Consider the following 21,108-nt stretch of genomic DNA (forward strand, 5'->3'; position numbering starts at 1 on the left):
GGGTGGGGACTGCCCCGTGAACAGAGGAGGGGTGGGGACCTGCCCCGTGAACAGAGGAGGGGTGGGGACTGCCCCGTGAACAGAGGAGGGGTGGGACCTGCCCCGCAGAACAGAGGAGGGGTGGGGACTGCCCGTGAACAGAGGAGGGGTGGGACCTGCTCCTCAGAACAGAGGAGGGGTGGGACCTGCCCCGCAGAACAGAGGAGGGGTGGGACCTGCCCCGCAGAACAGAGGAGGGGTGGGACCTGCCCCGCAGAACAGAGGAGGGGTGGGACCTGCCCCACAGAACAGAGGAGGGGTGGGGACTGCCCCGTGAACAGAGGAGGGGTGGGACCTGCCCCGTGAACAGAGGAGGGGTGGGACTGCCCCAGCAAACAGAGTGGCGCTGGCAGCTGGTAGACACCAGAGCCTGGAAACACGCGGAGAAAGCATCTCAGGAAGAATGACAGCTGTCAAACTGCCGAGCACAGGTGAGGAGGTAAGGGAGCAGAGCACTCACGGGACTTGGCAACCACAGGAATCCACGAAGAAGGAACTTAGTGGAGGAGGGAGACCACAGAGACTGCCTGCCCTGTGCCTACCTCCTTGTTCTTTTGTTTGTTTTTTGATACAGTTTCTCAGTAGCCCTAACCCCAAACCAGCCTGGCCTTGAACTTACAGAGATCCACCGCTGCCTCGAGTGCTGGCTGGGATTAAAGGCGTGTGTCACCACTGCCTGGCCACCTCCTGTTCTTTACAGCGAGGTCCCAGTCTAGGCTCTTCATCTCTTAGACAGCTTCCCACTTTCCCCTCCTCCACCTTTTAATACTGTGGTGCTAGAGATGGAAAAGCATTGTGCACACTAGGTAAGTGCTCTGCCAAGCCACTGCCACTCCTTATCTGTGAAATGAAGATGGTAAATCTACTGCTAAGTTCTGCAGGAGACTGGAGACTGTAAGTGGCAGTGCTAACTGTGCTTGTTCCTGTAGGCAGATGCTGTTTGTCGGACTGCTCTTTCGACAGGTGGTGATAGTTCCTGGTTCTGTCCTCATGGCCACTCCCACCACTAGCCTCTCTTGCTCTCCCCCATCAGGACAGCATCACCTTCCTGATTAAAGCCCTTTACGGGGGCGGGGCTGGAGAGATGGCTCAGCTGGTCAGAGCATGGGCTGCTCTTGTAGAAGACCTGGTTTCAGGCCCCATGTGGAAGCTCACAACTGTCTGTACGGCAGTTCCAGGAGATCTGAAACCACCTGGCCTCCACGGGCATCAGACACGCACATGATGCATAGACATATGCAGGCAAACACTCACACATACATAGCTTCCCTCACTTGGCTAAGGGACCGCTGACTCCTTCCTCTTTTGGTCACCAAACATGCCTTGCCCTTCGTGTTACAGGGCCTTTGCCCAGGCTGTGCCAGGTGTAATCAACCCTGATAAGAACTCTTCCTCCTCCCTTAGCTGCCACTTCGGGAGCTCTAAGCATCTACCCAGAAACAGTCAAGTCAGGCCCCATCACTCTGTACTCTCCCTCCAGAAAAGGACCCCTCCACAATTTCACATTTCTCTGAAGAACATTTGATGACCCTTAAGCTTGCTGAAATACACCTGAGGGCTGAATACACCTGTGAGGAAGAAATAAAGAAGTCCATTACTTCACTAAGCCCCGGTGTGTCTGGAAGGGAGGTGCTGGTGTCTTCTACAGAGGAAGAACAAAGAGCCAACATAAAGGCTTTGGAGTCTACAACCGGGAAGGTCAGAAGCCTCTCCCTGAAGTGGGTTCTACGGTGTGGCACCCACATGGGTGACTTTCTCCTCTAGACGTGTTTTCAACAGGGCACATTGGTCGCGCAGTTCACTTACCCAGAATTCAGGAAATAAAACACAGAGAGCTCCTCCGGCAGGGTCTCCGACAGCCTCTGGGCATAGTCCACGATGTTGTCGTGAAGGTATCGGCTGTTGGTGTTGAGCATCAGGTTCTGTTCGTGTGCGGCTTGGACCACAGTGGGATGGCAGTGACCAACTGCAAGAGGGCCACCTCCATCATCAGCCAGCCTCACCAGATCCCCCCCTCAGCTCCATCTGCAAACCCATGCAGGGGAGATGAAGTTAACGAAGGCAGGGTGCAAAGCGGGGAGTGGGTGCGGGCGGGGGAAGCACAGAGATGATGTTCTGGAATGGAAAGCCTTGAGAGACAGTCCAGCAGAAGGAGAAACATTCTCTGGAAAAACCAATGTGTTTAGAGAGGTGTCTTGAGACCTCTGGCTGGAGGGGAACAGTCAGAGCGTCAGGAATAGTAACAGAACAGAGTTAGTGAGCACTTACCATGTGCCAAGCATTGCCAAAGCAATTTAATAGTATTAACATCATTATCCAAAACACCCGAGTCAGACTAGGTGCTTCGCCAGCTGAGTCTTGTCTATTGTCCAATGAGCAACAAGGCTCAGAGGACTAAGTAACTTCTGCCCCTCTCTGCAAAGCTCTGATTGTCCTGAAACTCGTTATGCAGACCAGGTTGGCCTTTAACTCACAGATTCACCTGCCTCTGTCCCGTGAGTGCTGGGAGAGTCTTGGATTTTAACCTCTCTCTGCTTCCAATGTGCCTTCTAACTCAAAGCCTGCCTTTCCTCCATCAGCTCTGGTGGCCCCAGTTGGCTAAATGCTACTTCAGTTTTCCATAGTCTGTCCCCCCCGCAACAGTCAACAGGGCTGAAGGCCTGTTGTCATGACCCTGCACAGGGCTGAGCTCATGCTACATCGGTGGTCATGGCTGGGCAGGCTACATGCTCAGCTTGCTGTGAGTTCTAAGTGGAACTTGAACCCTAAAGCCTCCACCCTCTGACTCTGGCCCGGTTTAGCACAGTTATGGTGTGGGCCTTTTCAGGTTCCTTCCCAAAGATTGGGGGGCTCTCTGCTCTGTTCAACCCCAGCTGCTTATCAGATTTACAGCCTCAGCCTCCTCTCCTGCCCCCCCCAAGGGCGAGGCGTCGTACTGACCATGAGCTACGTTGTTGATACAGTCCAGGAACTCTCGCCCTTGCTCGTCGTACAGGTACTGCCCTTGGCTCCGGATAATCTTAACAGGGTCCTCGGGAAAAAAGAGTCTGCAGGAAGAGCTGTGGGGACAGGCAAAGAATGGATAGCCCGGTCTAAAGACCGGAGCGGGAACGGCACTCATCACAGCCGCCTTCTGGAAAGGACAAAAGCTTGCCTCCTCATTCCTAGGAGACACAGGACGGGGCAGAAAGTTGCTGAGACAAAACTGGCTAAGCCTTGGCAGCCCGCTCACTTTTGCTTGCACAGACATCAGTTCCTCCAGTCCTGGTGAAAGAGGCTTCCGGATGGCTTCCCGAAGAAAAGCCCCGTGTTAGGAGCTGGATCTTAACCCCTCAACATTCCTTGCTAGCTCAGGGTCCTACTGCCCTTGGTTGGGGTGGCTGACTCAGCCACCGCCTCCCCTCCACGTGGAACCAAGGGTCCCCCTCACAGGCCAAGAGCAGACTTCGTCTAACCCTGTCTGCGACCCGGCTGCCCACCCGGGCCAAGCCAGTCTTCCCTTGCAGGCAGCTGCCGGGGGCAAAGCCCGCTCCTCGGGGCAGGGGACATCCCGGAGCCGCGGGGTGGCCCGCGGCCGCTTCTAGGAAGCCGAGGCTGAGAAAGGTGGGGAAGTCAGGGACTCGGCTGTCGCGCCTTCCAAGCCCGCACGCGGTACCTGAGAAGCCGGCGCCTCAAGTCCAGAGTGGCTCCCTTGGGGCGCCGATCCGCGGCCATGTCGCCACGCTGTCAGTCAGGGCCCAGAGGCTGCGCGCTCGGCCCCGCCTCCGCCAGTCACGTTAGTTCGGGGCGGGGCTTCAGTGCTGGCCCCGCCCCCGGGAGCTCCCTTCCCGGCGCTCAATTAGTCGCGCAAGCCGCGCGCAAGCTCGCTTGTGGCCCACGCCACGGTTCGCGGATGTTCTGCGCTGGGCCAGGGTTGTTTCTCGCCCTTCGCCTCTCCCATCCCCGGGATTTGGCTCCCAGGAACGTGTTTCCAGGTCCCCTTGTTGAATGGGATTTAGGATTGAGGCTGGACACGCCTAAGCAGGTTGCCCTCCCTGTGCTTAAAGCGTGACGTCCCGTGAGGGTATTGACTGGCGCCTGGAAGGACGCAGGCTTTCCCAGTCTGGTGCCGGAGAGCTCGGGGCCACTGCTGCGGCCTACCGCGGAGATCCCTGGAGAGTCTTGCTAGGCCCAGGCAGGGTGAGCTTGAAGTGTCGCTACACGAAGAGAATCTTGCAGTGGGCAGATAGGAAGAGGGCTGGGAGAAGAAAGGGCCTTGCTCCTAGACTCACAGTGGGCTTGCTGCAGGCCTCCTGAGCTAGCACACTGAGTGACAGGAGACCTCTGCGGAACTGGGAGAATACCGCTCCGCGAGTTGGACGCTGGGACCTGGACAAACCCTGGACAGAGGCTGAGGACTGCCCCTCAGCAGGCTGGGGTAGTCTTGCTCACATGCCAGTCCTCTGCCCATTAGCCAATAGCTCATTTCTTCTCCACAAAACTGCAGAAATGCTTAGCATACATATTAAAGAACAACCTTATATTCTTGCATTTCTTGTTTTTATTGTGGTAAAATATACATAAAAAAAACCAAGCCATTTCAAAGGGTACAATCCAGAGGGACTAGCACGTTCTCATCGCTGCATTCTGTCACCACCACCCAGCCACAGAGTCTTCCATCTTCCTCAATTGAGTGGAGTTGCATGTATGTAACCATTAAACTACCCAAGAGTCCACCTTCCTGCTCAAAAAGCATCTTCCTGCCTGCCCAGGCCCCATGCTAAATATCTGTCCATTTTCTGGCAGCTGACCTTGAAGGCAACACCGGAGGCCAGGAGGGCACAGGCTGAGAGGAAAGAGGGGGCTGAGCAAAGCTTGGATGTAGAGGGGAGCATGGCAGAGCAAGCCTGTAATCCCGGCACCTGGGAGGCTGAGGCCAAACTGCAAGTTAAGAGACCAGCCAAGGCTATCGATTGAGTCCCTTTCTCGACAAGCAAAAAAACCATACCTTGTCCCTATCCCTGACTCTAGGGCAGGGTTTCTCAGCTGGCATCCTCAGTGAGCATGTTTACCACTGGCCAGGAGTGTCCAGGATTTCAGATGTATGCTAGCCTTGACTCTGTCCACTGAACAGCAGGAGTGTCCCCCAGTTCTGTGATAACTCAAGGCCTCCTCTAAGGGTGGGAATGGAGTCAGGAAGCCTCTCTTAAGCCGCAGGTCCATCTGTTCAGGGGGACAGCCATCCTGGTGGTTGCTTTAGCTGTCATAGAACACGGACCACTTCAGGACTCAATAAACAGACTCCTCTCTCCTTCCAGAATTGAATGACTTATAGAGAGCCTCTCCTCAAGCCAGGGAGACCCAAAGCTTCTCAGTCCTTGAGGCTCATTGGTGAGGCAGGGCGTTCCCCAGTGTCTCATCTGAGACCCTGAGCAAGTCAATCTCTGTCCTCACTCCAGGCTGGCATAGGACTCAAGTGGCTTTGCACGTCCTTGTGCAAGGATTCAGGTATGAGGCCACAAGAGGGCAGCAACGGGCCAAGAATGGTCTACTGCAGCCCAGCTGAGAAAGAACAGGGAGACCACTGGCTTTCGACCCCCACCAAGCTCTACTTGCTGTCCACCCATTGACAAGGGACCTCCCAGAAGATTCCATACACTGCCACACAATTCTGCAGACAAAGGAGGTGACTTCTAAGAGCATGGGTCTAATTCCAAGCCTGTCACTCCAGCCTGGTTGTGCATTCTCGAGCAGCTGACTATCTACCCAGAGCCTCAGGTTTCCCATCTGTAAAATGGACATAGTGACACCTACCACTGCAGTCCCCCTCTTTGCAGGACGGATGAGGGGACAAGTTCTTCAGCAGAAAGAGGAATGCACCCAGTATGGCAGGCTGGGGAGGATATGCTGCGTCTCCAGAGCAGACATTGACACCAGTGAGTCACATTAGTCCTTTCGGCCCATTCCATCCATCTTCCTTTTCTTATTTCTGGTTTCCCAGTTGACCCAGTCGACTGGCAGAGAGCATGGTCTGTCTACTTATCGTCAGCTCCTCAGGGGGACAGAGGTAGGGACTTGACAAAACCTGTGTGGCTGGGCCCCTACTGCTCAGCAATGCGTCTACGTATGGTCTGGTGAGTACCGTCCTCCACAGACTTCAGTCCTTAGAGGAAGGAGGCCAGAGACATTGTTATTGCAGCCTCCTGCTTTTCTGTACACACAGAGAAAGAGTGTGGGTTTGTCATTTGTGACATGGGCACATTTGCTGGGCATCTCCCCAGGTTGTTCTAAAGATATGCAGAGGTACGACATGGGTCCCCTAGACAATGCTGTGATTACTACTTGACCCTGGGGCAGATACAGGGAGGACAACCAGCCACAGGGACTTTGGGGTGTCTGAATGTCCTAAGCTCTCTGTGTATTCTACGAAGCTGAATCATACTGGACCACATCTGAATTTTAAGTATTATTGTCTCATGCTACAGAGGAGTGGCAGGAGGCATTTCTTTTTTTAAAAAAATGATGTTTTCTTTTTAAAAAAATATTTATTATGTATACAATATTCTGTCTGTGTGTATGCCTGCAGGCCAGAAGAGGGCACCAGACCTCATTAGAGATGGTTGTGAGTCACTATGTGGTTGCTGGGAATTGAACTCAGGACCTTTGGAAGAGCAGGCAATGCTCTTTTTTCTTTTTTTGGCAGGCAATGCTCTTAACCGCTGAGCCATCTCTCCAGCCCCAGGAGGCATTTCTTAAGATGCTATACAACAAAGGCTAAGAATGTAGCTTAGTTGGTCAAGTGCTTGCCTAGCATGTGGAAAGCCTTAGGGTCAGTTCCCAGCACTGTAAAAAATGAATGCACTAATTGTAATCCCAGCACTTGGAAGTAGAGACTGGAGGGTCAGAAATTTAAGGTCATCCTCAGCTATATAGTGATTTCAAGGCTAGCCTGGGCTACACAAAAGCTGGGTTTATTTTATTTCTGAAGGGCTACAACAAGATCCACTCTTCCAAATTTTCTCATTTAAATATGACATCGACACTTTGCTCATTGAGAGATGGGTCTGTCTTTCCCCCCTTCCATTGGGATGAACCTCTGTCTCTGGAAGGAAGTGACAGCATATGACTTCGGAGGCTTTGTCATACAAGGTGACACAGCTTTCCAGGAATCCTGTTGCCATGCTGTGAGGAAGCTCAGGCCATCCAAACAGGTCGTAGGTAGGTAGGTGTCAGGGCCATTGGGATCCTAGCTGACAGGTACCAGTCACCGGATGAGGAAGAGTCCAAGAGAGACCCACCCAGCTCGTTCTCTTGAATCCTTGGAACTGAGAGGTTGAATATTTTGAGGCAACAAGTTTGGAGTGTTCTTTCTTAGGAAGCACAGCAGAAGAGGACACAGGAACTTAGTGATGTTATATGACTGGTCCCAGGATTCTGCTGACATGTAGGGGTCCCGGTCTCGAGCCTATACCCTCCTATCTCCTAACCCTTAACTATATTCTCAATTCTGGATGGCTCTCCCCCTAGGGAGAGCCCTTTTCCTCTTCAGCAGGAACCAGCAGGGTGAACTCAGCTGCAAGGACAGACCAGACACACACGTGTGGTTTATTACACCTTGGCACAGAGAAGGATGGGAGACGGTGGATGGAGTGGGTAGCTGGGAACCTTTGTTAGCAGTGTTGAAGCCCCTTCTGGGAGGACAGGGGTTTCTGTCATAGGTGTTTTGTTCAGGCTAGCAAGGACCAGCCTTTGGGTTCATGGTGTCTGTACCACCTACTAGGAGGCCAGTTTCTGCCAGGCTGACCAGAGTTCTAGGTGGGAGACTTGGGGCCAGTGAGACCCAAGTTCTGAACAAGAGGCCTGTCTCCTCAGAGCTGACAAAGTTCTTCTGTTCCTGCTTTGGGTGAGGAGAGGAGACCGGAAGTAGCAACTAGTGCATCTGGGTCTCCCTACCCTACAATCAGGGGTCACTGAGCTGCCACACAGAGGCATTCATAGAGCCCTGCCACTTCCCAAGGCCCGAGGATACAAACTCCTCTCACAGTGGCCTTTGGAAGCCTACTGAGCTTGGGTACAGCAAGGCCTTCTGGGTTCTTTCCATCACCTTCTCTCCAAGTGCTGGATTCTAGGAATCGTCGCCTGCCCTGTTGAACACAGGGTCTCAGTGCAGCTGCCTGAGGCAGGGTCCAGAGGCAAGAAGGTACAACAGTCGTCCAAGGGGGTCTTGTTGGGCAGCGAGACGACGGGGCAGTGGGGCGTCAGGGGAGAGTTGTTGTGTGTCTCTGCTAATCAGGTGATTGCAGGCCCAACCTGGAGTCTGTCCAGCCTCACCTGAGCCAGGCGTTTTCACCTTCGTTATCTTCTCTAGGAAAGCCAGGCCCTGCCGGGGGCCCTCACGCACAAGTCTCTCCAGAGCGGCCTGTCTTCTTTCCTGCCGACTTCCTGTGGAGGTTGTCCTAGGGCTGGTTGGCACACTCTCAAATGTTTAAAGGCCACCGTTGGCACATCCCATAAAGAAGATCAATATATTACTGTTTTGTTTTTACACAAGTTAAAAACATCCAAACAGATCTGTACAGGTTGGGAGCCATGTCTGAGGATCACTGGAAAAGGAGGGGGAGATGGAAGGTGATGGAGGGGCCTGGAGAGGTCCTTGTGACCCTCACCAGAAACCTCTACCCTGACGATTTCTTCAGGAACAAGTGTAACCCCACCTTTCTTTCTAGGCCCCTTTCAGTGGGGCAGTGAGGATAAGTCCCAGGAGGCTCCCCAATGGCTTTCATTTGACAGGTCCAGATGTCACCCAAGACCCAGATGACCAATAAGGTAGATGACACCCATCAGCCAGGACCAAGCACTAAGCCTCGACTACGTGACCACAAAGTCACCAACAAGGTTGGAAATCCTGACCATTCAGTCCCTGTGAGACTGAGAGTCAAACCTTTGTGTGATGATACTTGGTTCCATGGGTCCTCTCTCTCCCTCTAACTCTCCCATCCAAAATCCTTCAGGCCCACCCTCGAGACCCTTTCCTGAAAATACCTTATGCCAGCAGCCAGGCACGGGCAGCCCGTCAGAGCCCTGGAAAAAAGGAGGTTTAAATGTCAGGGGCACGAGGCTGGTGGCTTATCAATACCTTCCCACCCTTGCTGGGACTCTAAGGAGATGTAGCCAGGGAGCTGCTACTTGAAGCCACTGGATTCCACTGAAGCAGGGTTGGAAGTCTCCTCTGTCCATTTGAGGACATAATGTCCCCCATTGCACTTGTCCTATTCTCTCATGGTGCTTTTTGGGGGTACGTGAGTAGTGGGCAGATTTAGGACTCTAATATGATGGGCACTGTGTTAGACATTTGCTATTGCCGGCCAGAGGAGGGTGGGATCCTATGAAAAAGGTGGCATGGCTTCCTGCCTGCTAGGAGTGACATCCTGGGGGCCCTGAAAGCTCTCAGGATTTGGGCAGGAATGCCTTCAAGCGGTGACAGTGCAGGAGCTGGCATCTCTCTAGCCCTTCCTGGCCACTTCGGTTGGATCTGGGAGGCAGATAGTGTCATCAGGATGAACCCTGGGCATTTAAGAGGGGGTTGCCTGAAAGCTTCAACAGTGTCCACCCACCCATCAGATTTGAGCATGGGTGGGCTTCCTCAGGTAGCCTGGGGGGTTGGAGAGCTGGTGGTGAACAAAATGTCAAGTCCCTGGGGGACCCTGAGGCAGAAACATTCCCGTCTATTCCAAAGTGCAGGTACAGGGAAAACACATGGAACACACTCCCTGAGCCCCTTCCAAGTGCATGCTGGGGTATGGTTTGGGGACCAGAAGGTGAGGAGAGGAGAAGAGAGGAGAGGTAGAATGCAGGGAGGGGGCAGAACCAGCAGCCCAAAGCATCCCAGAAGGCCCAGCATTGCACACACAGCACACGGCAACCAGACTGCGTACCACAGGGCAGGGCCCGATGCCCTTCACAAGGCCCCGGGAGCCCGGTGCCCCATGCTTGCCTCCACATCGAGGATGTTCCTGTGTTGAAAACAAAGGCTTGCTCACACGGAGGAAGTCTGGGTCCAGGCTCTGAAGCAGCAGGGCTGGGTTCTCACTCTCTCAGTTGTCTTTTTGTGTTTGTGTGTATGTTTGTGTGTGCATGTATGCGCTTGTGTGCACGTGAGTGTGGAGATTGGGTCCTCAGGCACCTCCTTTTGTTTGAGACAAGGTGTCCATTGGCCTGGAACTCTGCCAAGTGGGTGGGCTAGGCTAGCTGGCAGTGGGCTCCGGAGGTTTGCCAGTCCTCACCTCACCAGCACACATCACCGTGCCTAACTTTCCACGTGGGGTCTGGAGATCTGAACTCAGGTTTTCACACTTGCAAGGCAAATGCTTCATTACCTGAGCCATGTTCTCAGCCCCTGGCTGTCTGTGTTGGAGACAGAGTCTCACTGTGCAGCAGAGGCCTCAAACTTTCCATCCTCCTGCCTCGGGCTCCTGAGGGCTGAGATTCTAGGCTGCTTATTTTCTCTCACTAATATCTCAGACCCACTAGGAAGAAGGAGAGGAAGGTACAAAGGGTTGGAGGAACTCACTGGAGGCCAGAGGACCCAGTAGAGGTCCCTGACCCTGAGTCAGTCTGAGCCCTGACGATGGTGCTTGGGAGTGAACATCTGGACAGCTTAGTGTGAAGAGCTGCTTCGTTTTCCTGTCCTTTCTGAGTACCACTCTAGACCCTGCGATATAAACCCTTCAGCTCGCTAGAAAACAGGAACTGGACTGTGGGAGTTTTACTACCAGGCCTGGTGGGTTATCAAGAGCTATTGCCAGCAGGAAGTGAGACGGATAGGAGGGGGAGACGTGAAGGAAGGGTCTGTGTGTTTACGGGGGTGGGGAAGAGGCTAGACCAACCACAGGAGAAAAAAAAAAAGATACCAGAAGGAAAGGAACAGAAGGAGAAGGAGAGACCTAGGAGAGGCAGGGTGGTGTGACTCTCCCAAAGACTGAAGTCCTATATCAAGCCAGCCCAGTCTCAAGTCCATAGGAAGTCAGACTTCAGCGAGGTCTTAGGCAATCATGGTCAGGGTGGGGGGAGGGGGCTGGCCACTCCCTGACTTTGTAATACACACCAGGTCTGTGTGTCTGCTGGGCTTCCCTTCCCAGCCCCTAGCCCCCTCCCAGGACACCCCCATTACTGATGACTCTGGGAAAAAACAATTCTGTTCCTGTCCTGGCTCCTCTCTACCCCTACCCAAGGTTAACCCGAGATGGGTCAGCTCTGCCTTAAGGCTGAGTAAACAGAAGTAACCAGGAATGGTAAACACTTCCTGGCCAGGCCTCCATCTCCACACATGGCTGCATCTTTCAGCCACACTGGTAGGAGCATCAGGTCCACAGCACAAGAGCTGTGATTCTGGCAATGGCAACTCTGGCTGGTCCAAGCTCCATCCTGCCAAGACACCTACCACGGGGCATGGCTGGTCAAGGCCTGGTGGGCCTGGCTCTCCCTTCTGGCCCTTGACTCCTTTCCGGCCAGGAACCCCTCGTTCTCCCTGCATAAGAAGGAAATAGTGGGGTAGCTGTGGTTGCCAGGTTCGGGACCCCTTCACCACCTCCCAGCGAGACTCCCCAGGGTCCAGCAGCCACCAGGCTCTGCAGTCCTTGGCCCCAGCACCCACCTCCCCACCTGCTGTGTGCCCCATATCCCTTCTTCCTCACCTTCTCTCCACGTTCACTCCGGTCACCCTTTTCTCCCCTGGGTCCAGGGAAACCCTGCCAGATGGATGAGATGTTAGACCTGAAGTGAGGGCTGAACCCACTTCTCTGGGACATGACACCTCTGCTCCTCTCTCAGCCATCCTCCTCCTGTGTCCACACATAACTGTGACCCCCAAACCGGCCAGGTTCTGGCTGCTAGCCTATGCACATGCTGGGTACCAGGTGGGCACAGAGAAAGGAGTACATTGTCTCTGGCCGGGAACCATCACAGAGGTATATCCAGAGCTTATGGAGAAGGGCTTTTCCCTCCTGTCATGGCTGGACACAGCTGGTACTGGCCCTGGGACGGAGGAAACCCATGAAAGTCATGTGGTCATCTTCAACAGACTGAGAGAAGGCCACTTGTGCTCTCTGTCTTGGCTTGGTTTCTTCTGCATTCATCTCTTAGTCTAATGTCCACCGACCCAGCCTCATGACTAAGCATCCATAGAGCCCAGGCTGTGGGCTGGATTCTGGGACAGAAACGGATTGGGTGTTTCCTCCCTTATGTCTCCTGAGGCAGGCTATGGTGTGTGGATGAGAAACGTGCTCAGGCACAGACCTAGGAGACAGACATGGCAGGGCAGTAGGCAATAGCGCTGTCTTATCAAAGGAAGGTGATCCCCCCTAGTCAGGAGACTGACTGGTCCCTCTCTTCCTGGCCATGTTTGCTCACCATGGCAACAACAATCTCCTTACAGTCTAGAGCATACTCCAGAGGCCTCTGCAGCTATGCACCAATCCCATTTCCCTCCCCTGCCACATGACCTCTCTGGACCTCTCCTTCCCTTCCTACTGAACACTCCAGCTCCAGGTAACAGGGGATCAAACCTGGCCAGAGAGCATGCTGCATCCCTATAACCCAGTGATGGCTAGGGTTGGTTAATGGGAGCCAAAGAGATTTGCTTCACATCAGTAGAGGGAGGAGAATCTTTCTACTGATTGGGTCCAGGAAGATATTTGTTTGGAGGGGCTGAACTAGCTCTCTGATGATTCCCACACTGGGAAGGCAAAGACCAGAGAGGGAGAATGCTGGTGGTGTGTACATGGCTGTGCCCTGGATATATATGTTAAATCCCTAGACTTCTCAGTTGTGAGTTTATGTTGTCTTACCAAAGGAGGCCTGATGCAATCAACATCAAGCTAATGCTTCCTCTTGTCTCCTCACAAAGCTGCCCTAACCAAGGTCTCATTACTGGTTATCAATACATAGCAACAGACTCCTTACTTCTCTCCTCACCTCCATTTTACAGTGTTCTATCCACCCACCCATCTATCCACCTATCCATCCATCCACACACCCATCCACCCACCCATCCATCCATCCATCCACCCACCCATCCATCCATCCAATCATCCATCCATCCATCCATCCATCCATCCATCCATCCATCCATCCATCCAATCATCCATCCATCCATCCATCCATCCATCCATCCATCCATCCATCCATCCATCCAATCATCCATCCATCCATCCATCCATCCATCCACCCATCCATCCATCCAATCATCCATCCATCCATCCATCCATCCATCCACCCATCCATCCATCCAATCATCCATCCATCCACCCATCCATCCATCCATCCATCCATCCATCCATCCATCCATCCATCCATCCATCCAATCATTCCTCAGCTATCATTCCTGTCCATCAATCCATTTCCAACCATCCATTCACCATCCATCCATTAATCTATTCCCCACCATCTCTTTATCATTCTTCCTTCAGCCAACATCCATCCATCCATCCCCTCAGCTATCATCCATTGTCCATCTGTCTGTGTCTATCCACCTTCCATCATCTGTCAACCCATTCGCTCATCCATCCATTCTCTACTCATCCATCAAATTGGTCAATTTTTACTATTTTCCATCCCTTTAGTACTCCAGGGGATGTCACTGAGGACACAGGGAAGCCAGTCAGCAGCAGCCCTTGGGAATGGGCCACACTTGAGCTAGCCAGGTTGCTATATGCACGGGCAATGTGAGAGCAGAAGACATACACAGGAGGTCCCGGTCACCCATGGTGATCATAAGAAACTTACATCAAGTCCTGGCTCTCCGGGTCTGCCCTGAGGAGAGATACAGAGGGTGTGTGAGGAGGTGGAGGTGGAATCTTAGGTACTCAGATACTGGGAGTTCAGCCCAGAGACTGGCAACAGACAAGGGACAGGGCAGGATGGCGTCACAGAGCCATAGTAATTGGTCTCACAGGGTTCAGGGACTCAGCAGAAGGTGAACCCCCAAAAGCTGAGTGACATGATGGGTGTGAGGTCACAGTGGGCAGGGGGCCCAAAGTCAGGTGGTTACCTTCTCTCCTTTGGTTCCTGGCAACCCAATAAGGCCTGGTGGGCCAACTGGTCCCTGGGTGGAAGAGGAGAAGGTCAGCAGGCATGAGAGCATAGCATGCAATACCTCTAGGACAAAGATCACTCACGACACTCACAGGCAGGCCGTGAGGGCCTCTCTCACCCAATGCACCTTTCTCTCCCTTGGCTCCGTCCAGGCCCTGGAAGTGAAGTGGAAAAGCAGTCAGGAGAGGGGACGGGGCAGGCAGGACAGGAAAGTTCAAGTTTGTGTGGAGACTGAAGTACGCATGACAGATGGAAGAGAGAGAGAGAGAGACTCCAGGCTCTGTCAGGCCTGACCCCAGCTTGCTCCATGCTAGAGCCAGTTGCTTATGTATACATTTTCCCTTCTTCCACACAGGGCCCCCGATGGTCACCATCATGACAAAGAAGCAGTTTAGTTGACCACCACCAGCTTCCAGTCCAGCCTTGGACTAGGGCCACCAGTGATGTCTCTTCAAGCCATGGAGTGTTGAAGCTTGGGACAAAACAGGATCAGAAGTAGTGTTTGGCCACCACACCGGGGCAGGGTTCTATGACCCAGGGTCCTCCAGAGGGCCTCTGCTCTGAGGAGGGAGACATTAGATCCTATATGACAAGAGGTGAGGCCAGCTGGACTTTTATTCTGTTTTCCTCCCTTGGGGCAGGCGCATGGCACAGTACACTTGAGGTGTTGATTTAAGAGACAAGAATACGACATCATAAAATGCACACCAAATCCAAGACTTCAAGTCCAGGCGGTGGGCAGTCAAAATGCAGGATGTGCATGGGTAAGAAAGGGGGAGCCGAGGAAGGTGGCATGGGCAATGGGTGGAAACTGTCAAGGAGGCTGATGGAGTGGGAGAAGGGCTGGAAGGGGGATATAGTTGGGGTGCCTAGGCCAAGGGAGAAGGAAAGGACAGAGCCCCAAACATGGGACAGGGCTGCTCTGGGGACATTGTTTAGGGTACTGGGAATGTACCGGCTGAGCAGGGGCCTCACTCTGTCCATTAATAATCCCAGCACTCGGGAGGCAGAGGCAGGCGGATCTCTGTGAGTTCGAGGCCAGCCTGGTCTACAAGAGCTAGTTCCAGGACAGGAACCAAAAAAGCTACAGAGAAACCCTGTCTCAAAAATTCAAATAAAAAAAATAAAAAAATAAATAAAACTTTCTCGTGTACAGGGTGTGTCTGACTCACCTTGGGACCTTGAATCCCCTGAAGGCCCTGGAGAAAGAAAGTAGATCATTAGGGCTGTGTGATTGAGTCAAAACTTTAAGACCAGGACCCCCTTGAATCAGGCTAGTCAATGGCTCTTGTGGCTCTTCCCGGAGTTCTGCCCTCTTGACCCGATGTGCCCTGCTCCCCCCACTAGAAACCTTTCCTCCCCTGGGCTACCTCCCAACCCTGCCCCTGACCCAGGTTCACTAACCACTTGGTATCCTTACCATAGGGCCAGGGGGGCCAGGAGGACCGGGAGGCCCCGGCTCAACTATGATCTGGGCCTAGGAAGGGTTAGAAATGGGTTAGTTACCCTGTGCCTGTTAACCCCCCATCTGTTCACCCTCTGGAGCTCCCCACATTCTTGCAAATACTCCTGGATGCCACACTCTGAGCCTCCAGGCAAGGAGGAACCTCATTCCTGCCCCCAGAAGGGCACAGCTCTGTGAAGGACTCTTGGTCTTTTGGGTCTTAGCTGGAAGGGGGTAGAGGACACAGTCTGAGGCTCCATCACCCCCTTTCCCACTGTCCTGTGTTGGGGTCAAGCCAGGTGGCCTCTCTGTAACCAAGGCTCAGGTCCCCCATAAGGTTTGGGCTGGGTGTGGGGACCCCCCAGTCTCAGTTTCCCCTTACCAGGCTCTCCTGCAGGTGGTCAGATCCTGACTCTCCTTTCTCTCCCTTGGGACCATCAGCACCCTAGGGCAAAGTGGCCTGTGAGCTTTTAAAGTCACCTCCCACCCACTGTGCTCAGCTGCTGGCTTCCCTACCACAGCAGTGATGAGTTGACCTCTTCGGTTTAAACCAGTTTTCCCCAAATCACACGCTCTGAGTAGGGAGTGGAGTTGTATGTCAAAGGCACAGACAAACTGTCTCTTGGTGCAGAGGCTGAGGGTTCAAATCCCGGTGCCACCTCTGGCTGAGTCATCTTTGGGGTACACAATGGCTGTGAGGTAATGGGTCCCTAGAGGCTACTAGCACCCTGGAGCTGTTCTAATATGGCCTCAAGAGCACTAGAAATGCTAATGACTGTGAGGGGTGTTTACTGCCAGCTGCAGATCTTGGTCCTGTTCAGCTCATGCTGCCACTAGGACTGGGAAGTTGTTACTCCACGTCAGCAGTGAGGAAACTGAGACCTTGGGAGATTCAGTTGCTGGACTCCAGGGCAGGGAGGTGGGCCAGCTCGGGCCACTTAGCCACCCAGCTAAGTGGTTTCTGCCCGGTTGGGTTTCCCTGCCTCCCCTTCAGGACTTCCGTGGGGATGTGAAAGTTCCTTCTGCAGCTGAGGTTGTATAGGCTGCAGGACATCCATGTGAGGAGCCCCCCACCCTGCCAACATCAGCAAGTCCCCAGGGTAGGGCCCAGTCCAGCCACCTACCGGAAGGCCTGACAGGCCCATCTCGCCTGTTTCGCCTTTGGGCCCAGCTGGCCCTGGCTCTCCTGGGTCTCCTTTGGGTCCTTTGGGACCCTGAAAGCCACCGGAAAAAGGAATCAGTGGAGATTGATGGGCATTCTCCTCTCCCCTGACCCCTGTGAACCCCTCAGCTTAACAAGTTTGACTATATATCACACCTTGTTTGTTAATTCATTAATTTGTTCATTCATTCACTCACTCATTTATTTCTATCCCTTCCTGTCTCCACTCTCTCTTTTTGACTATGAAGCCAAGGATGACCTCGAGTTCCTGCTTCTTCGACTTTGTGTGTGTTTTGTGTGTGTGTCCCTGCACACCTAACCTTACACTGTACTTCTTGCACGTAAGTCTCCACCTCTAGCCCAGGTAGCTGGAAACATTGGTTGAGTGCAGTAGGGGAGCCATATGGACACCCCACCCCATAGGAACAGCCATATGGATGCTTGGGGTACCTTATGATGTAGGGGTGAATGGGAAGCAGATGGGATTGGTGTGCTACCTCTGGACACTCCGGAGGTCAACTATTTTTTTTTCATTTATTCCTACTTTATGTGTATGGATGTTTTATACACATGTCTGTGTAGCACATGAGTACAGTGCCTACAGGGGCCAGAAGAGAACTGGATGCTCTGGGACTGGAGTTACAGACGGCTGTGAGCCTCCAAGTGAGTGTTGGGAATCAAACCCAGATCCTCTGAAAAGCAGCAAGAGCTCTTAACCACCAAACTATCTCTTCAGTCTGCTTTTTTTTTTTTCTACAACAGAATTTCTCTGTGTAGCCTTGACTGTCTTGGAACTCACTTTGTAGATCAGGCCGGCCTTAAACTCACAGAGATCCACTTGCCTCTGCTTCTCGAGTACTAGGATTAAAGGCATGTGTTCTCAGCCCCATGTATGTATGTATGTATGTATGTATGTATGTATGTATGTATGTATGTATGTATGTAGTGGTGCTGGGGCTTGAACTCATGGCCTCATGCATGCTAGGCAAGTGCTCTACTGCTGAGCTCCTGCCCTCATGAGGCCAACTCTGCTCATGTGTCAGGAGCTTTGAGTGACAGCATTGAGGAGAGCTTCTCTGAGGACACTCAACCAATTATGACCTGTACAAGATGTTCCTCCTACCAGGGACCCAGCAGTAAAGATACATCTAAGCACACTGAGTGACACCTGGGAAGATGCTCACTGGTGTCTACATAGTAACACACACACACACACACACACACACACACACACACACACACACAGAGATACCCAGTACAACATTGACGTAGAAATGAAAGGCTCAGAGACCTTCTCTCCATCAATTCCTGGGGCACCAGGTAATCCAAGTTCACCCTAGAAAGGAACAAATGACAAAAGAAATTGTGCCTTCCTCAGCTGCCAGTGGGTTAGTGGTCCAAGGTGGGAATTGCTGTCTCCCTGATCAGCTCACAGCCCCAGCGTCGGGTCCCTGCCAATGGGTTTCAGTGCCCACTGTCTCCCTCTGTGTATTCAGCCTGAAGGACAGCTGGAGCTGGCGGCTGTCCCTGCCAGATGGAGTGATTAAGATTAGGACTGCAGGGTTCAGTGACTTGTTCTAGTCATGGAGTCCAGGGATGCTAGTGTCAGAACCAGACCCTGCCCACCCTGGGTTCTGTGTCCTGAGACACGGAATGATGAACAGGTACAAGCCACAGAATGGTTGTGTACATCCTGAACCACTGTCTGTCCCAAGGGGTCCATTCTTCAGTTTTAGGCTCTCTCCTCAAGAGCTAGGGTCTAAAAAAGGGATGCAATTTAGGAAGGGGCAGGACCCCTTTTCTTGAGTCCCATAAGCCAGGCTAGTATGGCAGGAGGAAATTAGGGGTGCATTTATCAGAGAAGAGAGGGCAGGTGGGACTTATAGATGAATACTTAGGGGTCCCATGAATGCAGCCAAACTGACCTTGGGTCCAGGGATCCCTGGTGGCCCCGGAGCTCCTTGTGGCCCAGGAGGACCCTGTGTGCAAAAGATCAAGCCAGTTATGATTAGACTCCACTGCCCACCAAGACTTACCTCCTCAGGTCAGGTCCCTGGCATCTTACTTCCTACCCAGTCAAATTGGCTCTTACAGCATGTAGCTTGGTTTGTCCTTCAAGTCTACAGAGGGGCCAGTAAGAGGGTACTGGCCATTGGAGGAGATACTGGTGCTCATGGCCGGAGGCCCCTCTGTCCTCAGAGAAGCTCTCCTCAATATGACTTTCTTTATAACATTCTCCTGCTTAAGATTTTGCAGTGACTCCCCTTGTCCCTCAAAAGAAGCTTAAGTCTCTTTCTAGCTTTCAAGACAGGTCAAATATGCAACCTGAAATGGCTTGGTCCTGCCTGCTCTGCCAGTCCTGTGACCTCCCTGACCATCTGGATCTGTTGTCTGCTGTCCCAGAAGTCCCCCAGCCACACAGTAGAGGATGGGTCCACACTGTCTCAAGCGCTGACCTCATCCTAAGCTCTTATACCAACACACTTAGATGTTCGACTCATGCCCACATCCAGAGGTCACATTTTGGCCAGCTCCTCCGATGCTGTTTCAAGTTCTTCTCTTTCCAGCTGGCCCCCTTCCTGTTGCTGTCCCACTGTGTTGTCTCTGGGTTTATTTCCTCCACCCTTTCCACTTTCTTTAGGTCCAGGTTCGGTACCCACATCCACAGTGAGCTCCATGCTTCAAGCTCTCCCCATAACAATGTTCACACACTTACACAACTCCATCTGGTCATTCCCAAGACACTGGGAGTTTGACACCCTCACACTCAAGAACCAGTTAGAGCATCCACTGCCCATGACATTGAGTCCTCCTCCCACTGTGGTACCCACACCTCCTGACTCCCTGTACTCATAAGGATTCTACCATATGTTTCCCATAAAGCCTGGGATAAACTATACAACTCAGGCCCATATCACACCATTTCACACCATGCCACGCCACGCCACACCATACCACACCATGCAAGCCAGTGAGGGTCATAGTTACCATCAACTTGTACTTCCCAGAGGCCTGTGGAAGGTAACTGGAATTGATGCTTAGGCAGAGTCAGTCATTAAGTGGGTACTTCAGTCTCTGATAACTACCTCATCCTATTGTATATTTCTCCCTGAACCTAAGAGCAGTTGGCACCCATCTCTTTGCAGGTTGGTGTCCAGAGACCACATGGGTTCCAAAGCTCCTTGGTCAAACTTGTCCTTTTTGTTCCCAATGGTAATTATGAGAAGCCCGAGCTCTCCTGACAGTGGTGCCTGGGGAGTCCCCAGAGCCACAGTTGGGTTTGGTGAGAGTGCTTTCCTTTTTTTGCCTTGGCCTTGTGGGAAGCTCAGGGCTCCTGGAGTCATATTCACAGAAAGTCTCTCAGCACTGTGTGAATCTCCACACAGGACCAATTTTCATATTAGGTGCCTGATGAAACCCAGGTCTCTGTGCTAAACAGTCCTTGGTCCCATAGGTAAGTCACAGTGAGCCATTGCTTCCTCAGCAATGGACACAAGGATGCATCCAGGGCCCACCAGGAACACACTTACCTTCAGGGCATCTAAGATTCTGCCGTCGTAGTCAATCACCACCGTGTCACCTTGCTCTCCCTTGAGGCCTGGGTGACCCTGAGGCAGAGAGGAAGAGATGCATCATGGGTGACCTAGCAGCTATCTCCATCACATCCAGAGATGAAGAGCCCAAGGGTTGTCACCTAGGCCACAGGCATGCCTGTGCACCACGGTCACCATAGCGTACTGTCCACTCATTAAAGGCCACATGGGGGAAGTGGCAGGGATCCTGGGGCCAACTGAAGACCATGCTGCCACCTGGCCTGGGTTACCTATGATTCACCTTTGTGTGGATATTCAGATCCAGTGATGTCTAGTTGTCCGGGAAAATGAAAATCCCAATACTACTTATTTTATTTTACTTTTTTTGGGACAGGGTCTCACTGTGTATCCCTATCTATCTTGGAGCTTGCTATGTAGACCCTGCAGGCCTCTAGCTCAGAGATCTCCCTGCCTTTGGCTCTCAAGAGTTGGAATAAAAAGTGTACACCGCTATGTCCAGCTTGTGTGTATGGTAGACAGGATCGTTAGGCCAGGCTAGCCTCAAACCTAGATTAGGATGGCCTTGAATTTTTGATTTTTCTGTCTCCACCTTCCAAGTGCTGAGACTACAGACAACAGGTGTGCACTCTCATGCCTGGTTTGTGCAGTGTTGGGGGCTGTACCTAAACCTGAGCCCAGGGCTTCATGAGAAGCACTCCAGGGTCTGAGCTACCTCTGCAGCCTAGAAAGCCTTACTTTGATGGGGAGACTTTTTTTTTTTTTTTTTTGGTTTTTCGAGACAGGGTTTCTCTGTGGTTTTGGAGCCTGTCCTGGAACTAGCTCTTGTAGACCAGGCTGGT

The 21,108-nt window shown here is 52.6% G+C and overlaps 2 protein-coding genes across 3 annotated transcripts in view; both read right to left on the minus strand.

Annotated features, from left to right (window-relative positions):
- The window catches only part of Phykpl (5-phosphohydroxy-L-lysine phospho-lyase), a 16,197-nt gene extending 12,424 nt beyond the window's left edge, over window positions 1–3,773 (minus strand). Inside the window, exons 1-3 of one of the 2 annotated variants that reach the window (XM_005350126.3) lie at window positions 3,695–3,773; window positions 2,980–3,098; window positions 1,846–2,005 (exon numbers count right to left, since the gene is read on the minus strand). In XM_005350126.3, the coding sequence (XP_005350183.1) occupies window positions 1,846–2,005; window positions 2,980–3,098; window positions 3,695–3,753 (338 nt within the window). In that variant the 5' untranslated portion in view covers window positions 3,754–3,773. Of the gene's footprint in view, window positions 1–1,845; window positions 2,006–2,979 lie in introns of both variants that reach the window. The other variant, XM_026780369.1, reaches the window with a different exon arrangement.
- Window positions 3,774–4,571: 798 nt separating this feature from the next.
- Col23a1 (collagen type XXIII alpha 1 chain) overlaps window positions 4,572–21,108 on the minus strand; it is a 293,867-nt gene continuing 277,330 nt past the window's right edge. Inside the window, exons 15-28 of the mRNA XM_026780786.1 lie at window positions 20,246–20,323; window positions 18,641–18,694; window positions 18,007–18,051; window positions 16,678–16,767; window positions 15,936–15,998; window positions 15,530–15,586; window positions 15,282–15,308; window positions 14,202–14,264; window positions 14,066–14,119; window positions 13,801–13,827; window positions 11,712–11,765; window positions 11,459–11,545; window positions 9,061–9,099; window positions 4,572–8,621 (exon numbers count right to left, since the gene is read on the minus strand). Of these exons, the coding sequence (XP_026636587.1) occupies window positions 8,619–8,621; window positions 9,061–9,099; window positions 11,459–11,545; window positions 11,712–11,765; window positions 13,801–13,827; window positions 14,066–14,119; window positions 14,202–14,264; window positions 15,282–15,308; window positions 15,530–15,586; window positions 15,936–15,998; window positions 16,678–16,767; window positions 18,007–18,051; window positions 18,641–18,694; window positions 20,246–20,323 (741 nt within the window). The 3' untranslated portion in view covers window positions 4,572–8,618. The remainder of the gene's footprint in view (window positions 8,622–9,060; window positions 9,100–11,458; window positions 11,546–11,711; window positions 11,766–13,800; window positions 13,828–14,065; window positions 14,120–14,201; window positions 14,265–15,281; window positions 15,309–15,529; window positions 15,587–15,935; window positions 15,999–16,677; window positions 16,768–18,006; window positions 18,052–18,640; window positions 18,695–20,245; window positions 20,324–21,108) is intronic.

The sequence above is a fragment of the Microtus ochrogaster genome, chromosome 7 (genome assembly GCF_000317375.1).
Source record: "Microtus ochrogaster isolate Prairie Vole_2 chromosome 7, MicOch1.0, whole genome shotgun sequence".
Lineage (NCBI taxonomy): Eukaryota > Metazoa > Chordata > Mammalia > Rodentia > Cricetidae > Microtus > Microtus ochrogaster.